The following is a 20554-nucleotide window of genomic DNA, read 5'->3' as shown; positions in this document are numbered from 1 at the left end:
GGGTTCACATAACAATCTGTCAGGAAACTTAAACAGAAATATCCATTAGCTAGGAAAATCAGGTTAGCATTTTAATAAAGTATTACTAAAATACAAATAAAAGATGGAAAAAATTTAGTTAAAAAATAAATTAAAACCAAAAAGAAAGTCTCAGAATACAACCTTATTCACTCGTAAATTAAGCATTTAGCATCAATTACAGGTGAGAATGTATTGAAGTTTTTGGCAGTAACAGAACCTTTTTGTCATCTGATCAGCTGCCATACTCCTTCCCTGCCACCCCGTCTCCCAGTACATTCTGTCCTGTCGGACACTGAGTTGTTCAAACAGCAGAGAGAGATACTGATATCAAGAAAAGTAGAATCCTGTGAGAACTCCCAAAGGCTTAAAAAATCAATTTAGAGTTATGATAAGTCCATTCCTCCATTCCATATATACTTTCCTAATATCTATGGCAGCCAATTCTGGACAATGATATATAAGGGGGTTTCTCTGAAAATTTTTCTTTTTTTTTTAAGATTTTATTTACTTATTTTTAGAGAGAGCAGAAGGAAGGGAGAAAGAGAGCAAGAGAAACACTGATTTGGTAGAAACATCAATCAGTTACCTTTTTCATGTCTTCAACTGATGACCTGGCCTGCAACCCAGGCATGTGCCCCAACTAGGAATTGAGCAAGTGAGCTTTCGGTTTGCAGGATGATGCCCGACCCACTGAGCCACACCAGTCAGGGCAAATGTTCCTTTCTTGATTAACAAAATACAAAATGGAAACAACTAACACTATTTCTTCTCTCTTTCCCCAGGTTTGAACTCAGACAAAATGTGTGGAACTACTGCAGCCATTTTTGTCCATGAGGTAACAAACACAAAATGAAAAGTCAATAAATACACTAAGAATAATAGATCAGAAGCTGAGTTTCTAAGCAACCCTGAGATTTTCTACCTCCTGTATGCAAGAAAAAAATAAATAAATGTCTTCATATTTAAGTTGCCAATTGGCAGATTTCCTATGATTTGATGTTGAAAACACCCATGACTAAATATATTTGCTAAATACACTCAGATGGCAATGTTTTTAACCCAGGTTTGACTCCACACAATGCTTGAAATTTCTGTTACTTACTGTAATACAAGAATCCTGAGGTTCAAGGTCAGAGTCAGTGAAGTTCAAGAGAACACGGTGATGTCTGTCCACTTGAATGACCCAGGAACAGTCAGTGTTACTTCTATAAGGACTGGGGTAATTTGGAGAATGAATCTCTCCACTGGGAGCTTGGAAAATTCCACCACAACCTGTAGGTAGGAAACCCAATGCAATATGAGAGGAATTCCCTGCTCCATAAAACTTTACCCCCTAACCTGGTAGCTAGGACAATATGCTACCTTGTTTGACTGCTACTTTATTTGGCTACCACTTTTATGTAGTCTACACTAAACATTTTGAATATATGAATACCAATCATTAATTCAGCCATTCTGACAAAACAAAGACAACTAAGAAAATACTTTAAATAATTTAAATACTGATGCTAAATTCATTTAAAAATATTGAAAAGTGCAAATGAAATCAGTGTAAATGATTTTATGAAAATCATGTTTTCATAAAGCCATTAAATGCCTCATCATGGTTCTCTAAAAATATAGCAAAGTTTAAGAAGAACACCTCTCCTTCTAAAAATTTTAATTCATTTAGTAATATATGTTTTTTCTAAATAATTTAATATCTGCCTTTTAAAATTTAATATTCTGGACCTGGTACAGTTATTCAGTTTGTTTATTCTTATGACATTATCAAATACTTACCAACTTTTACCTCTATGACCCATCACTTCTTGGATTGATGATGATAAACCAATAATGGAAAAATTCAGTCTTATTTTCTAATAACTGCAAATCATTTGGAGGTAATGTAAATAATACATATTTATAAATCTCATTAAATTCATATGCTATCAACTCTAGGAAAGATGTGATATACTTATTGTGTTACCTTAAAGTTGCAAAAGTAGGATCATTAAGCAGCTTTAGGCTGTATTTTGCTCTGGCATTTTCTAGAAGTCACTAACTTCTCTAAGCTTTCGCTTCTTCATTACTATTATGAGTATATGAAATGAATGGCCCCCACAGGGTAGTCATAAAGACTACCCTGATGAAATGAGATAACCCTATAGAATAGTTAGGAAAGTTCCTGGCACCTAGTAAGCATTCAATAAATTTAGCTATTATGAGTCATTGGGTGGGGTAACATTTGCTAAAATATTTTGTGTATTAATTTTTTAAATTTAAACTATGTGCAATAGGTAATTTATTCAGAATGACTAAATTCTTAGGCAGAATGTCACTATCCAACACCTGGTAATTCCATGGATTTCACTAATTTAACATTTACAGCTTTGGCATTTGCCCACATCCAAAGGTCGACACTGTGGCATGAAGTAATTTACCACTTTGCTGATGCCGCTCTTGGAGGCTGGTGAACAGGCAGCACAAGTCCTTACAGAGGAAGTGAATCTGACCAATCCCCCCCACTCCTGTTCTCACCATGGATTCACATATGTTCCTTGTTTTTACACACACTGTGACTCTTCAGAAGTTAAACTCCATCCCATGTTTTAGGGAAGAGTATATGCCAAAGTGGTATTTGCCCTTTGGGAAGTTGCAAAGTTGTCAGGATGTAGCCTCCATACCTCTGTCCACTCTACTCATTTCATGAAAGTTAACCAGAGCTCAGCTTCAGTACCTTTAGATTTCTCTTTGGTTCACTCACCTCCTGGGACTGCTTGCCATGAGACACTGAAGCCTCTCCCTCCTATCGAGCTGTCAGTCTTAAATCGGATTGCTAGCTCGTTTCCTGTGCTGGAGACCTGCATGGGGTTCTCAGGTGACCTCCGGGAACATAGCTGGGCTATTCTGGGAGACTGGAAATCAGGGCCTCCGTAGATCTAGGAGGTGATGTAGGAAAAAAAGGACTTAAGGTAAGAGATATATTTAAGCAATCACAGCCCTCCCCTGATTCACTTTTACCACCAGTTCTTAGGCTTTATTATCATTAGAAGCTGGAATCCCAGCCTGCTGGGTGGGGATGAACTGTAAACTTCAGCTGAATTTTCAAAGGCACTCCCTCTGCCCCAGGAACACACAAGTTTAACCACCCACAAAATTCCTGCTTGTTTTATCAGCCAGAACTGTAGAGAGGACCTGAAAGGATAATTCCAGAACCTTCCCTGTCTCCCCTCTTCCTCTTTTTCAAGCCTTCCCTGGACTTCCCGCTTTCTTCAGCATTGCAGATGCTGCAGCCTCAAGTCTGGTTTTCTACTTCTTGAGGCACATTAGAATAGGGTTAGTATAAAGCCATTTTGTTTGTGAACATCAGGTTCATTGAAAGCTATTTATCCTCCAGCTACATTCTTAGGATTTCCCACCTTAAAATCTGAATATATTATAAGATTAGGCATGCAATGAATATTTTTGCTTCTTCAGAGGGACTGAAAATGTAATTTCCATCAAAGAGTTCTGTCGCACCTTCAAGAAAGGAATGCTGCTCTGTTCCTACTCCCAGCATGCCCACTCGCAGGAACATGACTAAAAGCATCCAACTTCTACTCCAAAACTGCCCTATACACTCTGCCTCCGTATCTGGGTGGTTCCCCTTAGAACCATCTCAGTTTTCCTCAGACCTAGGCTCCTCCCATTTGTAACTGTCTATCTAACCTGAATCTGACACCCCAGTGACATATTCCTCCAAGTGTCCCCTTGGTCTCACATCCAGCATCTTGAAAGCACGTCTAGCTCAGCCCAGGCCAGGCCTCCAGCACACCTCATACATGGGTTGGTCAGTCACCAATGGGCCTGCTTACCCAATGTATGTGTTGGAAGGATGGGTGGTGAGGAATGTGGGGAAGATAACAATCAAACAGAAGATATTGAAGAGTAAAATTAGGCTTCCAGTGAAGATGGCAATGGAGGTATTAATAAGTGCAGTATTCACATTTTTCCACACCCACATCAACATTGCAACTAAACTAAGGAACAGCCATCATTCAGAACTGCTTGAAATCTAGCTGAACAGAAATTTTATAACTGAGGGTGTAAAACAAGAAGAAATATCGGGATGGTTAGGAGAAACAGAGACACAGAACAAACTGATCCAACACCCACATGTGGCAGATGGAAACCAGGAGGGATATCTTGGCTGTGGAGGTTTTCCTTGAGGAGTGGTGGGTCCCAGCCCCACATCAGGTTCCCCAGCTCAGGTTCCAGTGTTGAGAAGAGAAGACCCTACAACTTCTGCTTATAAAAACCAGTAGGGATTGTGACTGAGTAAGACAAACGGTAGCTGGAGTCCCAGATATTCCGCTTAAAGGCTTGACACATGAACTTATTTGGACTTACTCCTTCTGAGTTCTAGTGCTAAGGCAGCAACTTGAAAGGCACTGGGGACATACAGGGAAGAACAGAATTGTGTGTCACCAGGGCAAGAGCTGGAAGGGCATATTTCTCCCTAACAGAAGTGCTGGCGGAGGCCATTGTTCCTTTTCTGAGCCAGCAGGCAGTCTCCATCAACCTGGCTAAGGCTCTTAGCTTCACCCTGGTGATTCCCAGAGACACTGCCCTACCAACTTGCAGGCCCATTCAAACAGCTTTCAGTAGCCTGCCTTGGCTCAGGCTTCAAACTTTCCTAAAATCTCTCAGACAAGCAGCATCTGGCCTCGGTATGCCCCATACCTCACCCTAAGTGGCCCCAGGCCTGGCACTAGCAGTAGCCAGGCTTGGTTTGCAGCTTGGCTTGTCCCGAACACCTCCAAGCCTAGCACAAGTAGCAGCCATCTGAAGATCACTGTGTAGCTCATGCTGGGAGGCTCTGGGCAGAGCACAGGCAGTGACTGCTCTTGCCATGTATGAGAGGCCCCAGAGCTTTAGACCATTGCAAAGCACCACCCAACCACCTCCACAAACAACACACCAAAGGATGGACTCAGCAAGCACCAGAGCCCTGCTGAAGTAAGTTCTGCTCTGTGGGGTGGGCCCCTGCACAGCTGACTCTCACAGTGGCCTAGCTAGTCCTTGTAGTCTGTTGGCTTGGGGGCAAATCCCTCCCATTAACGTGCCAACGGCAATCAAGGCTCAACTACGACATGAGGGTATATACAACCCACACAAGTGGACACACTTGGAGTGCCCATCCTGGGTGATAGGGATGGCTGTGCCGCCGGACCCTACAGGACAACTACTACATTAGGCCACACCACCAAGCGTGGGAGACATGGCAGCTCTACCTAATACATAGAAACCAACACAGGGAAGAAACCAAAATGAGGAGACAGAGAAACAGGTCCCAAGTAAAAGAACAAGAAAAAGAACTAAATGAAATGGAGGCACTCAAACTAACACACAGAGAGTTCAAAACAATGGTTATCAGGATGCTCAAGAAACTTAGTGAGAACTTCAACAGCATAAAGAGGACACAGAAACCATAAAAAAGAACCAGTCAGAAATGAAGGAGAAAGTAACTGAAATGAAGAATAATTTACAGGGAGTCAACAATAGAGAAGATGAAGCCAAGAATCAAATCAGTGATTTGGAATATAAGGAAGCAAAAAACACCCAGTCAGAAGAGCAAAAAATAAAAAATAATTTAAAAAAATGAGGATAGCCCTAGCTAGTGTAGCTCAGTAGATTGAGCACAGGCCTGCGAACCAAAGGATTGTGGTTTGATTCCCAGTCAGGGCACATGCCTGGGTTGCAGGCCAGTTCCCAGCAGGGGATGCACAAAAGGCAACCATACATTGATGTTTCTCTCCCTCTATCCTTCCCTTCCCCTTTAAAGATAAATAAATAAAATATTTTTTAAAAATGAGGATAGTATAAGGAGCCTCTGGGACAACTTCAAGTACCAACATTCACATCATGAAGGTGCCAAAAAGAGAAGAGAAAGAACAAGACATTGAAAGCCTATTTGAAAAATTAATGATAGGAAAATTCCTTAACCTGGAGAAGAAAAAATACACACAAGTCCAGGAAGTACAGAAAGTCCCCAACAAGATGAACCCAAAGAGGTCCACACTAAGAAATATCATAATTAAAATGCAAAAGTTTAAAGACAAAGGAGGATCTGAAAAGCCATAATAGAAAAGCAGTTAACTACAAGGGAGCTCCCATAAGACCATCAGCAGATTTCTTAACAGGAACTTTACAGGGCATAGGGATTAGCAAGAAATAGTCAAAGTCATGAAAAGCAACAACCTATGTAGAGCCAAGATTACTCTACCCAGCAAAGCTAACATTCAGACTCAAAAGACATATAAAGAGTTTTCCAAACAGGAAAAAGCTAAATGAGTTCATCATCACCAACCCAGTATTACATGAGATGTTAAAGGGTCTTCTTTAAGAAGAAGAAAAAACAAGATTGAAAATATAAATAATAAAAAAGCAATAAATACATTGCTATCAAAAAATAAGGAAAAGGATTGAATAAAATAAAAAGGTGGCAAATATATGAAACTAGGTAAAAAACCACCAAACAGGATGCTCTGGATTTTGACGAACAAAGGAGAAAATAAGGCAGTTTCCCTTCATTTCAGAGAGATGGGTAAGATGACATCTTGCAAGAAAACTGATGGAATTCAGAATCAGGCTGTTTCTGAATTCACTGTATGATTTTTTATATTTATCATATTTGTACGTTGATATGTTTGCCTAAAGAAATAAATTGTAGCATTTTGAACTTTTTAAAATCATTTTTTAAAATACATTTTATTGATTATGCCATTACAGTTCTATTCCCCCTTCATTCCCCTCCACTCTGCACACCCCTCCCCCACCATCCCCCCTTTAGTTTATGACCACGTGTCTCAAGTGCTTTAAATTCTATATTTCCCCTACTATTCTTGCCCTCCCCCCATCTATTTTCTACCTACCATCTATGCTACTTATTCTCTGTACCTTCTCCCCCCTTCTCCTTCTCCCACTCCCCTGTTGCTAACCCTCCATGTGATTTCCATTTCTATGGTTCTGCTCCTGATCTAGCTGTCCTCTTAGTTTGCTTTTGTTTTAGGTGTGGTTCTTAGTAACTGTGAGTTTGCTGTCCTTTCACTGTTCATCTTTTTTATCTTCTTTTTCTTAGGTAAGTCCTTTTAACATTTCATATAATAAGGGCTTGGTGATGATGAACTCCTTGAATTTGATCTTATCTGAGAAGCACTTTATCTGCTCTTCCATTCTAAATGAAAGCTTTGCTGGATAGATCAAAACATGGCTCAAGAACAACTCAGAGCCCCAGAGCCAATAAATCTAAGTGATAAAGAAATAGCCAAACTTTCAGATACACAGTTCAAAACAGTGGTGATCAGGATGCTCACAGAACTGGTTAATTATAGTCACAAATTAGAGGACCATATGAAGGCTAAACTAATTGAAATGAATGGAAATGCACAGGAAACCAATGGTAATGGAAAGGAAACTGGGACTCAAATCAAAGGAGTGGACCAGAAAGAGGAAAAAAATGACCAAACAGAAAACAATGAAGAAACAAGAATTCAAAAAAATGAGGAGAGGCTTAGGAACCTCCAGGACATCTTTAAATGTACCAACATCCGAATTATAGGGGTACCAGAAGGGGAAGAGGAACAGCCACAAGTGGAACACTTATTTGAACAAATAATAAAGGAGAATTTCCCCAATCTGGCAAAGGAAATAGACTTCCAGGAAATCCAGGAAGCTCGGAGAGTCCCAAAGAAGTTGCACTCAAGAAGGAACACACCAAGGCATATCATCATTATATTAGCCAAGACTAAAATGAAAGAGAGAATCCTAGAAGCAGCAAGAGATAAGGGGACAGTCACCTACAGAGGAGTTCCCATCAGACTGTCAGTGGATTTCTCAAAAGAGACCTTACAGGCAAGAAGGGGCTGGAAAGAAGTATTCCAAGTCATGAAATCCAAAGACCTACATCCAAGATTACTCTATCCAGCATTTTGAACTTTAAAAATTAATTAAATTCATTTTTTTAAAAAAGATATTGAGCCCCTACCTTCAGGCCTTGCCAAACTTAAATTTGTGGAAGAAAGACCATTTTCAGTGACAGTTTTCAGGCCCTCTGCCCCATATGTATGCTCAAAATTCTGTACTCAGGTTCAGCACCAGGAAAACCAGGCTCAGTGAGACTTGTGTGCGGCACCCACCCACCTGTGTGATCTGTGCTGCTTTCCAATCCATTTACCTCCCACCCTTATTCCTTGGGCCCCCAGCCTCAGGGATGCTTTGACTGACTGATAGGGGAAACACTCAAGTGTTCTCTGTGGAGAGAGTGGGAACAACAAGCCTAGTTTGGGGAAGTATGTGACTTGAATCTATAATGATTTCTTTGTCTGATTAGTTCCCCCAGCCATGCAGGCAAGGCCAAAATGAATGAAACTGCTGTTCCACAGAGGGCTGAGCGCAAGCACTGTAATTGCAAAGGAATGCAGCAGGCTGACAGCTTCATGCTTATTTTCACCAGGAGGAGCTGTTTGTGTGGTCCCCTCAGTCCCATCCAAAGCAGGACTTCAGGAAGAGCCCTGTGTGGCCCTTTACACGTACACATATGCAAATGCGAGAAACAACAGTACTTCTTGTTTAGGGTGTCCTTTCCCATTTTGAAGATTCCCCTACCCCCTCGCCCAGCACAATCCTCAGAGTGAGAAACTGCCAGTATGTCCTCCTAATCATCGACGCCCAATAAGCAGCACACATTTGGAGGGAACATTGGGCAAAAGGGTCTAGTTCTAACAAAAAAACTTGCACGTTGGCAAAATCGTCCTTGTTTTCCCTGCTCGTGGGTCCCCTTGAGAATACAAACATAGCGGGTATGAGTCAGCTGGGCCTAGAAGCCCCAGAAGAATAAGCACCATCACTTGCACTTCCCTTCTTACTGGGCTAGGCTCACAAAAGACCATCACGGAGAGACCAGGGGGAGCTAACTGTCCACACCGAGCAATTGTCTAGGTTTATTGCAAGGAGTGGATTTCCTTTGCTGCCTTATGCCAGTTCAAGCTCCTTTCTCGGAGACTGAAGAAAAATCAGCCAGAGAGTTTCCACGACCAAACAATAAAATGGCACTTTTGTCCTCCACAAATAAAACTGACAGTTAGCACATGACTCTTTAAAAGAGGAAAAAGTTGGAAAGAATTTCAGGGTGTGGTTCATTTTGACTAAAGCATATGACTAAACTTTAGGGGAAAAGGAATTGGTCTGATGATTAGAGCTTTAAAAATGTGTTTTTTAGCAAATTCTTAGAATATAGAACATTTCAAAGGCTATGGTTTTAATCTGTTTTGAACATTTCTTTCTGCTCTGTTAGCTCCATTTATTGTTACAATCAAGTCAGCATTCCAGGGTCATGAGTAACCAAACGGCTGTTGATTAAAGCAACTGGCCACTTGCTGGACACAGATTTTTGAGAGAGAAAAATACTGACTCCTTTAACTTGGTGAAACTCAAAACGCCCAATACCTGGTGACAGTGAGGTCCTACTGGGCTCTGCTCAGAACAGGAAAGGGTAATGGATGTGCATGCTAAGAACAGATGGGTCAATGTTTCTTGGCCACACAGATAGCAGGGGTAACAAATTTTGAAACCTCTTGCTAACACATTATCAGCATCTGTGGTAGGAGGGATAGAAAAAGTCATTTTGTTGTGTAGACGGAAAAGGGCCTCGTACTAACCCTGACGAGCTCAGGGGAGGCCTACATGGTGACCCTGCAAGGCCCGAGACCAAAAGTAACCCCCTAGGATGGTCTGAACATAAAAATTACTAAGTAAAAACAGGTCATGGCCAGCAGTCATGTCTTGGGTCTGTAGCTTTTTAATTTTTTATTAGTAATTTTTCAGTGCATTTTTTCTATTACCATGTATTCCCCATATAACTCCCTCTCCTCCACAATCACCACACTGTTGTCCCTGAGTCCTTTTTCATTTTTACTCGGTCTCTCCACCCCTTTTTGCTCAATCAGTCCTTCTCCCACTAGTTGTCAGCCTGCTCTCCACCTGTGAGTCTGTCCCCACTTTCCTTGTTAGTTCAATTTGTTCATTAGATTCCACATATGAGTGAAATCATATGGTATTTGTCTTTCTCTGACTGGCTTATTTCATTCAGCATAATGTTCTCTAGGTCCATCCATACGGTGACAAAGGGTAAAATGAAGCAGCCCAAGTGTCCATCAGTAGATGAGCGCATAAAACAACTGTGGGACATTTATATAATGGAATACTACTCTGCCATAAAAAAGAAGGCCTAGAGCTTTTTAAACAAAGGTCAGTTTTTGCTGTGAGCCCTGTCTATTGTCTTTTTGCATCTAAGATAACATACCTTTGGAATGTCAGAGTGATCCCCTTTTCCAACCCCCCAGGGCAGCCCATCACACCAGAGCACCAGACTGAAGAAGGCTTCGTTGTTCCCTCGTTTCTTAAATACCATCTCTGTGTGCTGTAAACGCTAATTATTGACTATCCTATACTCCCCGATGTAAAAGAGGTATGTGGCTCTCTGTTTTACTCTTTACTCAATTCCAGAGATTTCCCTCTTTATTTTCTCCCACCCCTTTAATCCAGCACCAGGGGGTTTCATGCAACCTTCCTTACGTCTCCTCCTTTAACTCTAATGTATAGAACAAGCTGCAAAACTGCCCTTCCCCAGTTGAGATTTTGCTTCCTAGCAATTGTCCACATTTTGACTCAAATAAACTCATAAAAATTCTCTCCGGGTATGAACACTTCTTACATCAACAATTGTCACTAATGCAAATTTATTATAACATTTTCCACCTGACTGGAACATTTTCAGAGAGGTCAAATTAGGTTTTTGAGCAAAAAGTAAGGCAGTTACTCATTTCAGCCTTAAGAAAAACAAAACCAAAAAAACCTCTCAAAATATTTAAGGGGCTCAAAATACTCCTCCAAATGCTGATTTTGATAAAACCTTGGGAGACCACCTTGTCCTAATAAAAGCCCCACCAGACTGCAGCCTTCTCTCCCAGCCCTCTCTGTGCAGGCACAGTGCCCGGCTTGAGCGCTAGGGCCCGGAGAGCCTGTCCCGTCCTTCTGTCCCCAAGCCTGCTGCAGGGGACAGCTCTGGTCTTTACTTCCTCACGCTGTGGGTGTGACAAAACCCAAAGCACAATGGACCCATTTACATTTGCCAAGTGGGCAACAATCTCACGCACTTTGGAACATGAAAATGAAAGGTTTGGAACATTTCACATTACTGTGGAGAAGTCTGCTGCCAGCCTTTTGTAAGTGTCAAGGGGTTTATGCAACTGAGAAATGTCCTTGCCAACAAGAGAGACTGTTTGAAGATTCCACATTTGAGTGTTGGTCCTACTTTATACTGAGTGTGAATTCTGGTTGCTACCTTGTTCTCTCCTTCTAAAAAACAGTTCCTCTTCTGAGATGGAGTCAAGGCTTGGCAACAGCACTTATATGAAGGTGAAGGTATGGGTGTCAGCTCTGTCCCTGAATCCACTGACTGCAGCATTATCCTCTTTTAGAGATACTTGAGCTGTTAAGCACAATTCCTAGTCATGGCAATCACTCAGTGAAGGCATGATTTGAGAACCCTATTTCTTTTTGAGGAATTTGCTTCGTAATTGAATAAAGTTTTTAAGTGTTAAACTTTTCATAAAGCACAGGCCACTCACTTCCATGTCTTGTGTACTGCCTACCTCTATCTTTTCCTGCTGGTTTGCCTAGTGTGTTGAGTGGCCAATGCATTCGGTTCATAGATCTTCCACTCACCACCCTGGTGGTCATGGGAAAACCTATCAATTTTTTTGAGCCTCTGTTTGTTAATGGCAAAATGCGGACAAAATTTCCCCTTACCTCACAAGATTATTGAACATTCAGATGGGAAAATGGATGTCAAACTAGCTTTGGAAACTGGTATGTCAATCACAGAGACATTTGGATGTTTTCATTCATTACAAAAATACATACGAGTGTTTTCTATTTGTCAAGTATTCTGTGACCCCAGGGCTGTAACAGTGAAACAAAAAGACCCAGCCCTCGTGGAGTCTAAGTTCTACCAGACAGAGAACCCTTGTTGTGATGTGCTATACAGTCCCTTTTCCTATGGGGACAGGACTCTTGTGTATACTTAGAAGCCTTACATATTGCAGATAGGTCAAAGTTCAGTGTGTGTGTGTGTGTGTGTGTGTGTGTGTGTGTGTATATATATATATATATATATATATATATATATATACATATATACACACTATATGTATAATCTCCTGATGACTAGATCCCAGCAATGAAAAGCAGATTATATTAGATTCTCAAAGGCCATCATAATTACCTGGGATAAACCCTCTGTTGGAAAAGTTCTTATCTTCAAATGCCTCAAACTGCCTCAGTGACCACTTTTTTAAAAACCTTCTGCAGCAGATGCATTTTGCACCCTGCTCCACGTGGGCTCTCTCTGATTGCAGCTGCAGTGAGGTGGGCAACGCCTCCGCTGACAGTGCCCCACCCAGTGCCTCTTCTCTACACTCTGCCTCCCACTGCCTCTCCCAAACGAGCTCCTCAGACAGGGAGTGTGGGGCGTTAACAACGCCAAGTGCATTCTTCCACCACTGGAGGTGGGAGTTCAGGCACCAGTGCCTCAGCCTGGTGTCCTTAGAGGAATGAATCTAAGGTGCAGTCTTCACAGGGGGTCAGAGATAGGATCCTGGCAGGATTAAGCCCAAGTTGCCCACAGGGGCTCTCTTCACTCCCGATTAAACTGCCGCCATCAAGCTTTCAGAGAAATCCAAACCGAGACATTAATCCCATTTGTCTGCAAATACCATTCACGAAAAGCTGATACTCATCAAAATTTCTAAGAATAGAACACTGCTCTGAACATTGGAAAAAATTTAGGAGTTTTTGCAGTAATTTCCAGTTCTACCCCAAATTTCGGAATGTGCTGAAAAGTGATCTAAATTCCTACCTCCAGAACATCAAAATTGCAGCTTTGGTGATACTCCACATCAAAGTCACGGATGGTGAGCTGGATGCTACTCCCAGGCGCGGTGTGAATGTACCAGATGCACTCCTTGCTGGGGGGATACGAGTTAGGGTAACCAGGGCTGCTGAAGGAGCCTGTGTCCCCCGACAAGTCCGCACCGCAACCTGTTAAAACAGCGAGGCTCAATCAGTTCAAAGTGAGCACTGGCCACTGGGAAATTTTTTAAAATTCAACTAACCAAAAGATCATTGAAAAAGCACATGACTAATTAAGGAGAAGAACCATAGAACATAGTTATAATTAAGCAGTTATAAGATAATGAGGAAAATCATGGCTACAACTTATTAAATTTATTCTTTAAAAATGTATTGCTTATATCAGCCCTGGCTGGTATAGCTCAGTGGATTGAGCATAGGCCAGGGAACCAAAGTGTTGCCGGTTCGATTCCCAGTCAGGGCACATGCCTGGGTTGCAGGCCAGGTCCCCAACTGGGGGCATGCGAGGGGCAACCACTCACTGATGTTTCTCTCCCTCTCTTTCTCCTTCCTGTCCCCTCTCTCTGAAAAATAAATAAATAAATAAAGTCTTTTTAAAAAGTTACTTAAAAATATATTGATTATATCATTTTGCAATAATTTTCAGTCCTTATTCTCACCACATTGAACCTTTGGTAATATTTTTTTAAATGTCATTCTAATTTTCAGATTTTTTTCATTATATTTAGGTAAGAATTACCTAGTAAGAATCACAGTGGACTGAGTGTGCAGTGTTCCACAGTGAACACCACAGCCCTCAGTCTTCAGTCCCCTTGCATCTAACACATTATTTCTAAGTGCTTTTCAGACCTAAGGTCTAGAACTGTAAGTGTATATTAATAAGGGAAAGAAATCAGTCTGAAAAGGTATGATTCTAAGAGTTATATTCTTATGTATATAAGAATATATACATTAAGTGTATATATATGATTCTAAAAGTTAATAACCTTCCAAAGGTATTTGGTTGCAACCCTTCAAGGCTGGAAAGGTTCATGATATTTGTGCAGACAGAAAAATATTCACAGAGCCGCTGGGGTGTCTGGCATGCCTTCATTCATGGGTGGGCAAGCCACGCACAGTGCAAGCTGCATGTCTCCCTGCATGTCACACTTCGTGGTCCTTGCTGCCCATCATGGCACCCACCGTGGCACCTGTCCCTTTGCGTGTGTCTAACTAGTGAGAAGCCTCTACTTATTTAAGTACTAGAAGGGAACAATGCTGTGAAACTGCCTGCCTATTACATAACATAATTCTGTGCACGTGAGCACACTTCATGTTATGGTGACAGTTCATGGGACCCAGTCTCAAGGCTATGAGAACACTAGTTACCAGGTCTCCCCAAGGCCATGGGAGCACTGCTTCCCTTCACTACTCAGACACCGGGGTGGGGAAGCCAGACTGCCTCCACTTACCCTACAGTGATGAAGTCCATAGAGTGTACAACATTAGTGAACCCTGGGGACTTTGGATGATTATGATGTGTCGGTGTGGGTCCATCAGTTATAACAAACGCCCCATCTGGTGGGGGGTGTTCATAATGGGAGAGGCTGTACCTGTGTGGAGACAGGGGTGTATGGGAACTCCACCTTCCACTCGATTTTGCATTGAACCTGAAACTCTTCTAAAAAATTGATTCTATTTAAAAAATTAATGTGCCCTGGCTGGTGTAGCTCAGTGCATTGAGTGTGGGCCTGCAAAATCAAAGGATCACCAGTTCGATTCCCAGTCAGGGCACAGGCCTAGGTTGAGGGCCAGGTCCCCAATAGGGGGCGTGGGAGGGCCAACCACATATTGATGTTTCTCTTTCTCCTTCCCTTCCCCTGTCTCTAAAAAATGAATAAATAAAATCTTTTAAAAAATTATATTGATCCTGACCCAAGCAACTTTCATCTAAAAACCAAAAAAACAAATAAAAACTAATATATAAAACTCAGGTATGGGGAAAAAACTGCAGTATATATTTTGTGAGTGTTTATATATCAATTATAGGAGGTGATTAAGACAAATCATTCCAACAAATACCCAAATGCTACAATGTGGTATATGGTAAACACACACACTTATTGAGCGCTTAGATGTGTTTTACACATATTTCCTATTTTAATTCTTATAAAAGCCACACGATGCAGGTACTATTAGTATTTGCACTTCTCAGATGAACAAATCAATGCAAACAAGTGGTTTGCCCAAGGTCATCTGGCTTGAGCCAGGACACTGATGCAGGCCATGTGGTCAGGCCAGAGAACCTAATTTCTATGTTCTACTCCAGGGCTGTGAAACTCATTTACCAGGGACCACATCAGCCTCGTGGCTGCCTTTCAAAGGGCCAAATGTAATTCCAACTCCTTAACAGTTAAGGAGTAGTTGCATTTATACAGCCCTCACGTTATTTCGGCGCTTTGAAAGCAACAGCGAGGCTGTTGTGGCCCCCAGTGAAGATGAGGTTGACACCCTTGTTCCACACACTCACATCATGCATAGGAATTCAGACAGAGATTTCAGAATGGAGAGGGAGAGGAAACTTTATGGAAGAAATAAAATTTGAGGAAGACTCGAATTTTAAAGACTAAATCAGAAGATAATTAAAGATACAATTAGAAAAAATAGAGAATTATCTTGTTTCCTAATAGCAAGATGATTGAGAAACATTGTTTGCTCTGTTAACACAGCTGGGTCTCCTTTTCTATTTTTTTTCCAGAATATTCTCTATGGGTTGGTAAATTCCTCCAAGTACCTTCTCTTATTCTGCACTAAGGCTTTTTCATGTTTAAACATAATAGTGCCCCCAGTTCCATTACGAACATATGTGCGTTCTCACATGAATGAACTGAACTGCCATGACTGGAACTTTAAGACACTAAAGCTGAAGCAGTGCCCCCACTATGCACATTCATCCTGTATAGTGACTTAGAAGACAGTCTTTTTAAAGTTAAAAAAACAGATTCTCATACAGAATCTCCATTCAACTAAAAAGAACTGAGGGGAATTCTAAGAATCTTGATGCTGCAAGGAAATCTGACCCCAGCTCAGATTCTTGAGTTGTTACCTTCCTGCTTCCATTTGAAAACCTCTGAGTTTTAGGCTTTTAAATCTGTTGCACTGAGCAGTATCTTTCCTATGGCCTATAAAGTCCCTAGTTTTATTTCTGTTTATAGCCCTGTGAAAAAGCCGTTTAAAATTAGACATGCAGACATTGTTTATAGACTGTGGAGAATGTTAAAAAAACACAAATGCCATGAAAGATAAGAAAATATTTTTCCTGGTACAACAACACATGGAAAGTATGCCTGAAGCCAAAATCAGCAGATTGTACATATTCCCAGTACCACTGCACAACGCCAGGGGGCACCAGTCACAGAATATTTCATCAAATGACATTTTTTAAAGTTGTCCAAAGCAGTGGCCCGTATAAGTCATCTTAACATATAAAACCTTTTACTAAAATAGGTTATAGGTAAGCAAAGCCATTCTGTTACCCCGGTATTTTTTAACATACATTTGTAGCTCCTATAGTTCTTGGTATCAGTTGTATCACACTAAATAATTCCATGGAAAAGTCTTTGGAGAAAAAGAACTCTGTGGCCAAATAATGTAAAAGAGAGAGCAAGAAAGGGAAGCTCGGGTATCTCATTTCTGGTTTTTTATTTAGCCTCAGTTCACCGCACCACCTAATACAATTTTTTCATTACAGTTGATTCATCTAAAAATTTGTACAACATTTTTCCATTGTCTTTTCCAATTGTTTTAGGTTTCCTTGTAAATTCCTTTCCAAATAACAGGATGCCAATATCCTTTAACTAGTCACTGTAAGCTGGAATGATAATATCAGATTCCTGGCATTTGGTAATGCTTTGAAAAATTACAGTACTTCTCTTATTTACCCATTTACAGCTCTTAAAGACCCACGGTGTACTTACCCTAAGATTTTAAACAAACGTAAGCAAGGTTTATAAAAACATAACCAAATTTTACTTTCTCTTCTCATCAATGGTGCTTGTATGTGCCTTCTACAGAGAAATTCCAATACTATCAGCAGTGATACCCTGTTGGTGGAAAATGCTGTGTCGCTGTGAGAGGAAGAGAAAAACTCTTGGAGCTTCTACTTCTCCCCCGTGCTCTCACTACTTTAAGGCTTAACACATCACAAGGTCACAATTTCAATTCAAAAGTTCACATGCAAAAAGTGTAAGTTAATTTAGTGATATTCTGTGGTTAAAAATTACAAAGTACTGGAAAATAGAGTTTATTCTGATAATTATGGTAGAAACTCTGCTTTGAATATGTAAATGTTAAAAGAGATGAAAGTAAATTTCCAATTACTATTCATTCAATAAATATTTGCTGGGCACATGTGCGGCACAGGTGGTGCTGCAGCAGCCAGGCGTGGCTGGCGTCTCCGAGAAAGACTCCGTCGTAGACACACAGAGTGCTGCTGCCAGTGGCCTCCTGTAAGCCACTCAGCTCTTTTTACTTTTCCTTCAATTTTCAAAGAGTAATTTCAGTACATTTTGATTTTAAAATAAGTGATCGGTGAATTACATTTTATTCTTCTCATGTTAATTGGTGGTAAGTTACACATAAGAATAAATCGTCCCATTGAGGTACTAAAAGAGATTCTTTCTTTGTTAGCTTCAGTAGCACAAAGTTAGCATGATGGTCTTGGGCACTGATTTCCCGTCCACAGATGAGAGATGCTGGCTGGCACTCGGCCCGTTATGCTTCACGCCCTTGGGTAGCATCATTTTTTCCTAGATTTTGGGACACCTTGACAAGTGCATACTTAGCACTAGGCAAATGAAAATATGCATTTTAAAACTGAAAAAAATGAACAGTGTCTGTTTTTCCCTATGCTCTTTTTTAGTGGCAAGAGAAAACGTATTCACAAGAAAATTAGAAAACTTTCTAGTAACAAAAAAAGTAAATATGTAATGAATTATTTGATACTTGTTTCCTAAATTCAAGCTATCATTAGGCTCACTGTGAAACATTAGAACATGAACTTGGAATTATATAATTATGGATGGAAATTAAGAAATAAATTCACATGAAGAGTTAAACTTTTAAAATTATAAATGAAAGCAAATAGTTATAACTCAATAGATGGTAGAGTTTTTTAAATGTATAATGTAAGTCTTCTGAATTGTATTTATGTATTGTTTCCACTTCATTAGCTGCAGAAAAGGAAGTCAGTTACAGCATAGAAAATGTGATTTAGAACCCGTATCAACACATAATAACTCATTGTCAGCAAAAGAAATACTGAGGTAATCTAAAAACCCTTTTATGTGTGATTCTGAAGATCAGAGATGTGTTCTAAATGCTGAAATGAATCATAAGCTAAATGATTCAATGCTTCCTCATCAACAATTTCTTGTTCGAATTGAGTAGCAAAGCTGTTCACTTTATTTCATTTACTTTCTCCATTTCCTGTGATAGAGACAAGATTTGTTTTTGTTTTAGTTCTAATAAAAACTCTGGATTAAAAAAACTGGTAAGCTGCTTTACCTATTAGTTGTTTTCAGTGTTGCTAATGTCTAATATGAAAAACTTTCTACATAAAGTATCTTAATTTTACTTTCCTATTAAATTTAATTTCATTTGGGACCAGGAAGGGGGAAAAGTGTTTTGATCACTGCACTATTTCCCTTTGTGTGGGGTTTAGGATTTTACAACCTCTTGTTAAAATGCAGTTTCTCCTGAATGAGTCACAGAAGAAAATTTGTTTTTAAAACCATCTGCCCATTTTGGAGGACTTCTAGCCAAGATGGAGGCACAGGTGGAAACACTGTGCCTCCTCGCACAACCAAGTTTAAAGACAACAAAGTTTTAGTAACAAAAACTCAGCCAAAACACAGAAAATTGAACTGTATGGAAGTCTGACAACAACAAATCATTCATCCAGACTGGTAGGAAAGGCAGAGTAAGTGGCGGAGCAGGCTGGGCAGGAAAGATCATCCGACCGACCCAGGAGCGCAGGAGTGCAGGTGTGGGGTGGCAACGGGTGGACCCAGTGAGGGCACAAGGCAGCTGACTGACCGCGGTCACATATTGCTGCGCAGATAAACCAAGCAAAGGGGCAAGCAGTGAGACAGACCACTCCGGTCAGGGCCCCAGCAACGGGAATCAGAGCCTGAAAGCACCGATTGGAAAGACTTTTGAGGTCGAGGCACCGGGAGAATCTCCCAGGCTCACAGAGAGTTCATTGGAGAGACCCACAGGGTCCTGGAGGGTGCACAAACCCACATACCTGGGAACCAGCACCAGAAGGGCCCAATTTGCTTGTGGGAAGTGGCAGAGGGAACAGAAATCTCAGAAAGAGTGGAACAAACACCACTGCCCCCTCTGACCCCACCCCCACATATAGCGTCACAAACCAGCATCCTGGGTGGCCCTACTTTGGTGAACACCTAAGGCTCCGCCCCTCATACGTAACAGGCACGACCTGACCAAAACATTATGGCTCAAGCAGAAAAAGAACTCAAAGCCCCAGAGCCAATAAATCTAAGCAACCAAGAGATAGCTAACCTTTCAGATGCACAGTTCAAAACAGTAGTGATCAGGATGCTCACAGAACTGGTTAATTTTAGTCACAAATTAGAGCAACATATGAAGGCTAAACTAATTGAAATGAATGGAAATGCACAGGAAACCAATAGTGATGGAAAGGAAACTGGGATTCAAATCAAAGGAGTGGACCAGAAAGAGGAAAAAAATGACCAAACAGAAAAGAATGAAAAAACAAGAATTCAAAAAAATGACAAGAGGCTTAGGAACCTCCAGGACATCTTTAAATGTACCAACATCCGAATTATAGGGGTACCAGAAGGGGAAGAGGAACAGCCACAAGTGGAACACTTATTTGAACAAATAATAAAGGAGAATTTCCCCAATCTGGCAAAGGAAATCTTCCAGGAAATCCAGGAAGCTCGGAGAGTCCCAAAGAAGTTGCACTCAAGAAGGAACACACCAAGGCACATCATAATTACATTAGCCAAGATTAAAATGAAGGGGAGAATCCTAGAAGCAGCAAGAGATAAGGGGACAGTCACCTACAAAGGAGTGCCCATCAGACTGTCAGCTGATTTCTCAAAAGAGACCTTACAGGCAAGAAGGGGCTGGAAAGAAGTATTCCAAGTCATGAAATCCAAAGACCTACATCCAAGATTGATCTATCCAGCAAAGTTTTCATTTAGAATGGAAGGGCAGATAAAGCACTTCTCAGATAAGGTCAAGTCCAAGGAGTTCCTCATCACCAAGCCCTTAATATATGAAATGTTAAAAGGACTTATCTAAGAAAAAGAAGATAAAAAATATGAACAGTGAAAGGACAGCAAACTCACAGTTATTAACAACCACACCTAAAACAAAAGTAAACTAAGAGGACAGCTAGATCAGGAGCAGAACCATAGAAATGGAGATCGCATGGAGGGTTAGCAACAGGGGAGTGGGAGGAGGAGAAGGAGGAGAAGGTACAGAGAATAAGCAGCATAGACAGTAGGTAGAAAATAGACAGGGGGAGGGCAAGAATAGTATGGGAAAT

The 20554-nt window shown here is 40.9% G+C and overlaps 1 protein-coding gene across 1 annotated transcript in view; it reads right to left on the bottom strand.

Moving 5' to 3' along the window:
• The window catches only part of CUBN (cubilin), a 263178-nt gene that overhangs the window by 138240 nt on the left and 104384 nt on the right, over positions 1 to 20554 (bottom strand). Inside the window, exons 29-31 of the mRNA XM_053665793.1 lie at positions 12962 to 13143; positions 2768 to 2942; positions 1124 to 1293 (exon numbers count right to left, since the gene is read on the bottom strand). Of these exons, the coding sequence (XP_053521768.1) occupies positions 1124 to 1293; positions 2768 to 2942; positions 12962 to 13143 (527 nt within the window). The remainder of the gene's footprint in view (positions 1 to 1123; positions 1294 to 2767; positions 2943 to 12961; positions 13144 to 20554) is intronic.

Source organism: Artibeus jamaicensis, unplaced genomic scaffold, assembly GCF_021234435.1.
Source record: "Artibeus jamaicensis isolate MK-2021 breed Jamaican fruit bat unplaced genomic scaffold, CSHL_Jam_final contig_426, whole genome shotgun sequence".
Classification (NCBI taxonomy): Eukaryota; Metazoa; Chordata; class Mammalia; order Chiroptera; family Phyllostomidae; genus Artibeus; species Artibeus jamaicensis.
The sequence above is the reverse complement of the archived record's forward strand: the minus strand, read 5'-3'. Positions and strand labels throughout refer to the sequence as shown.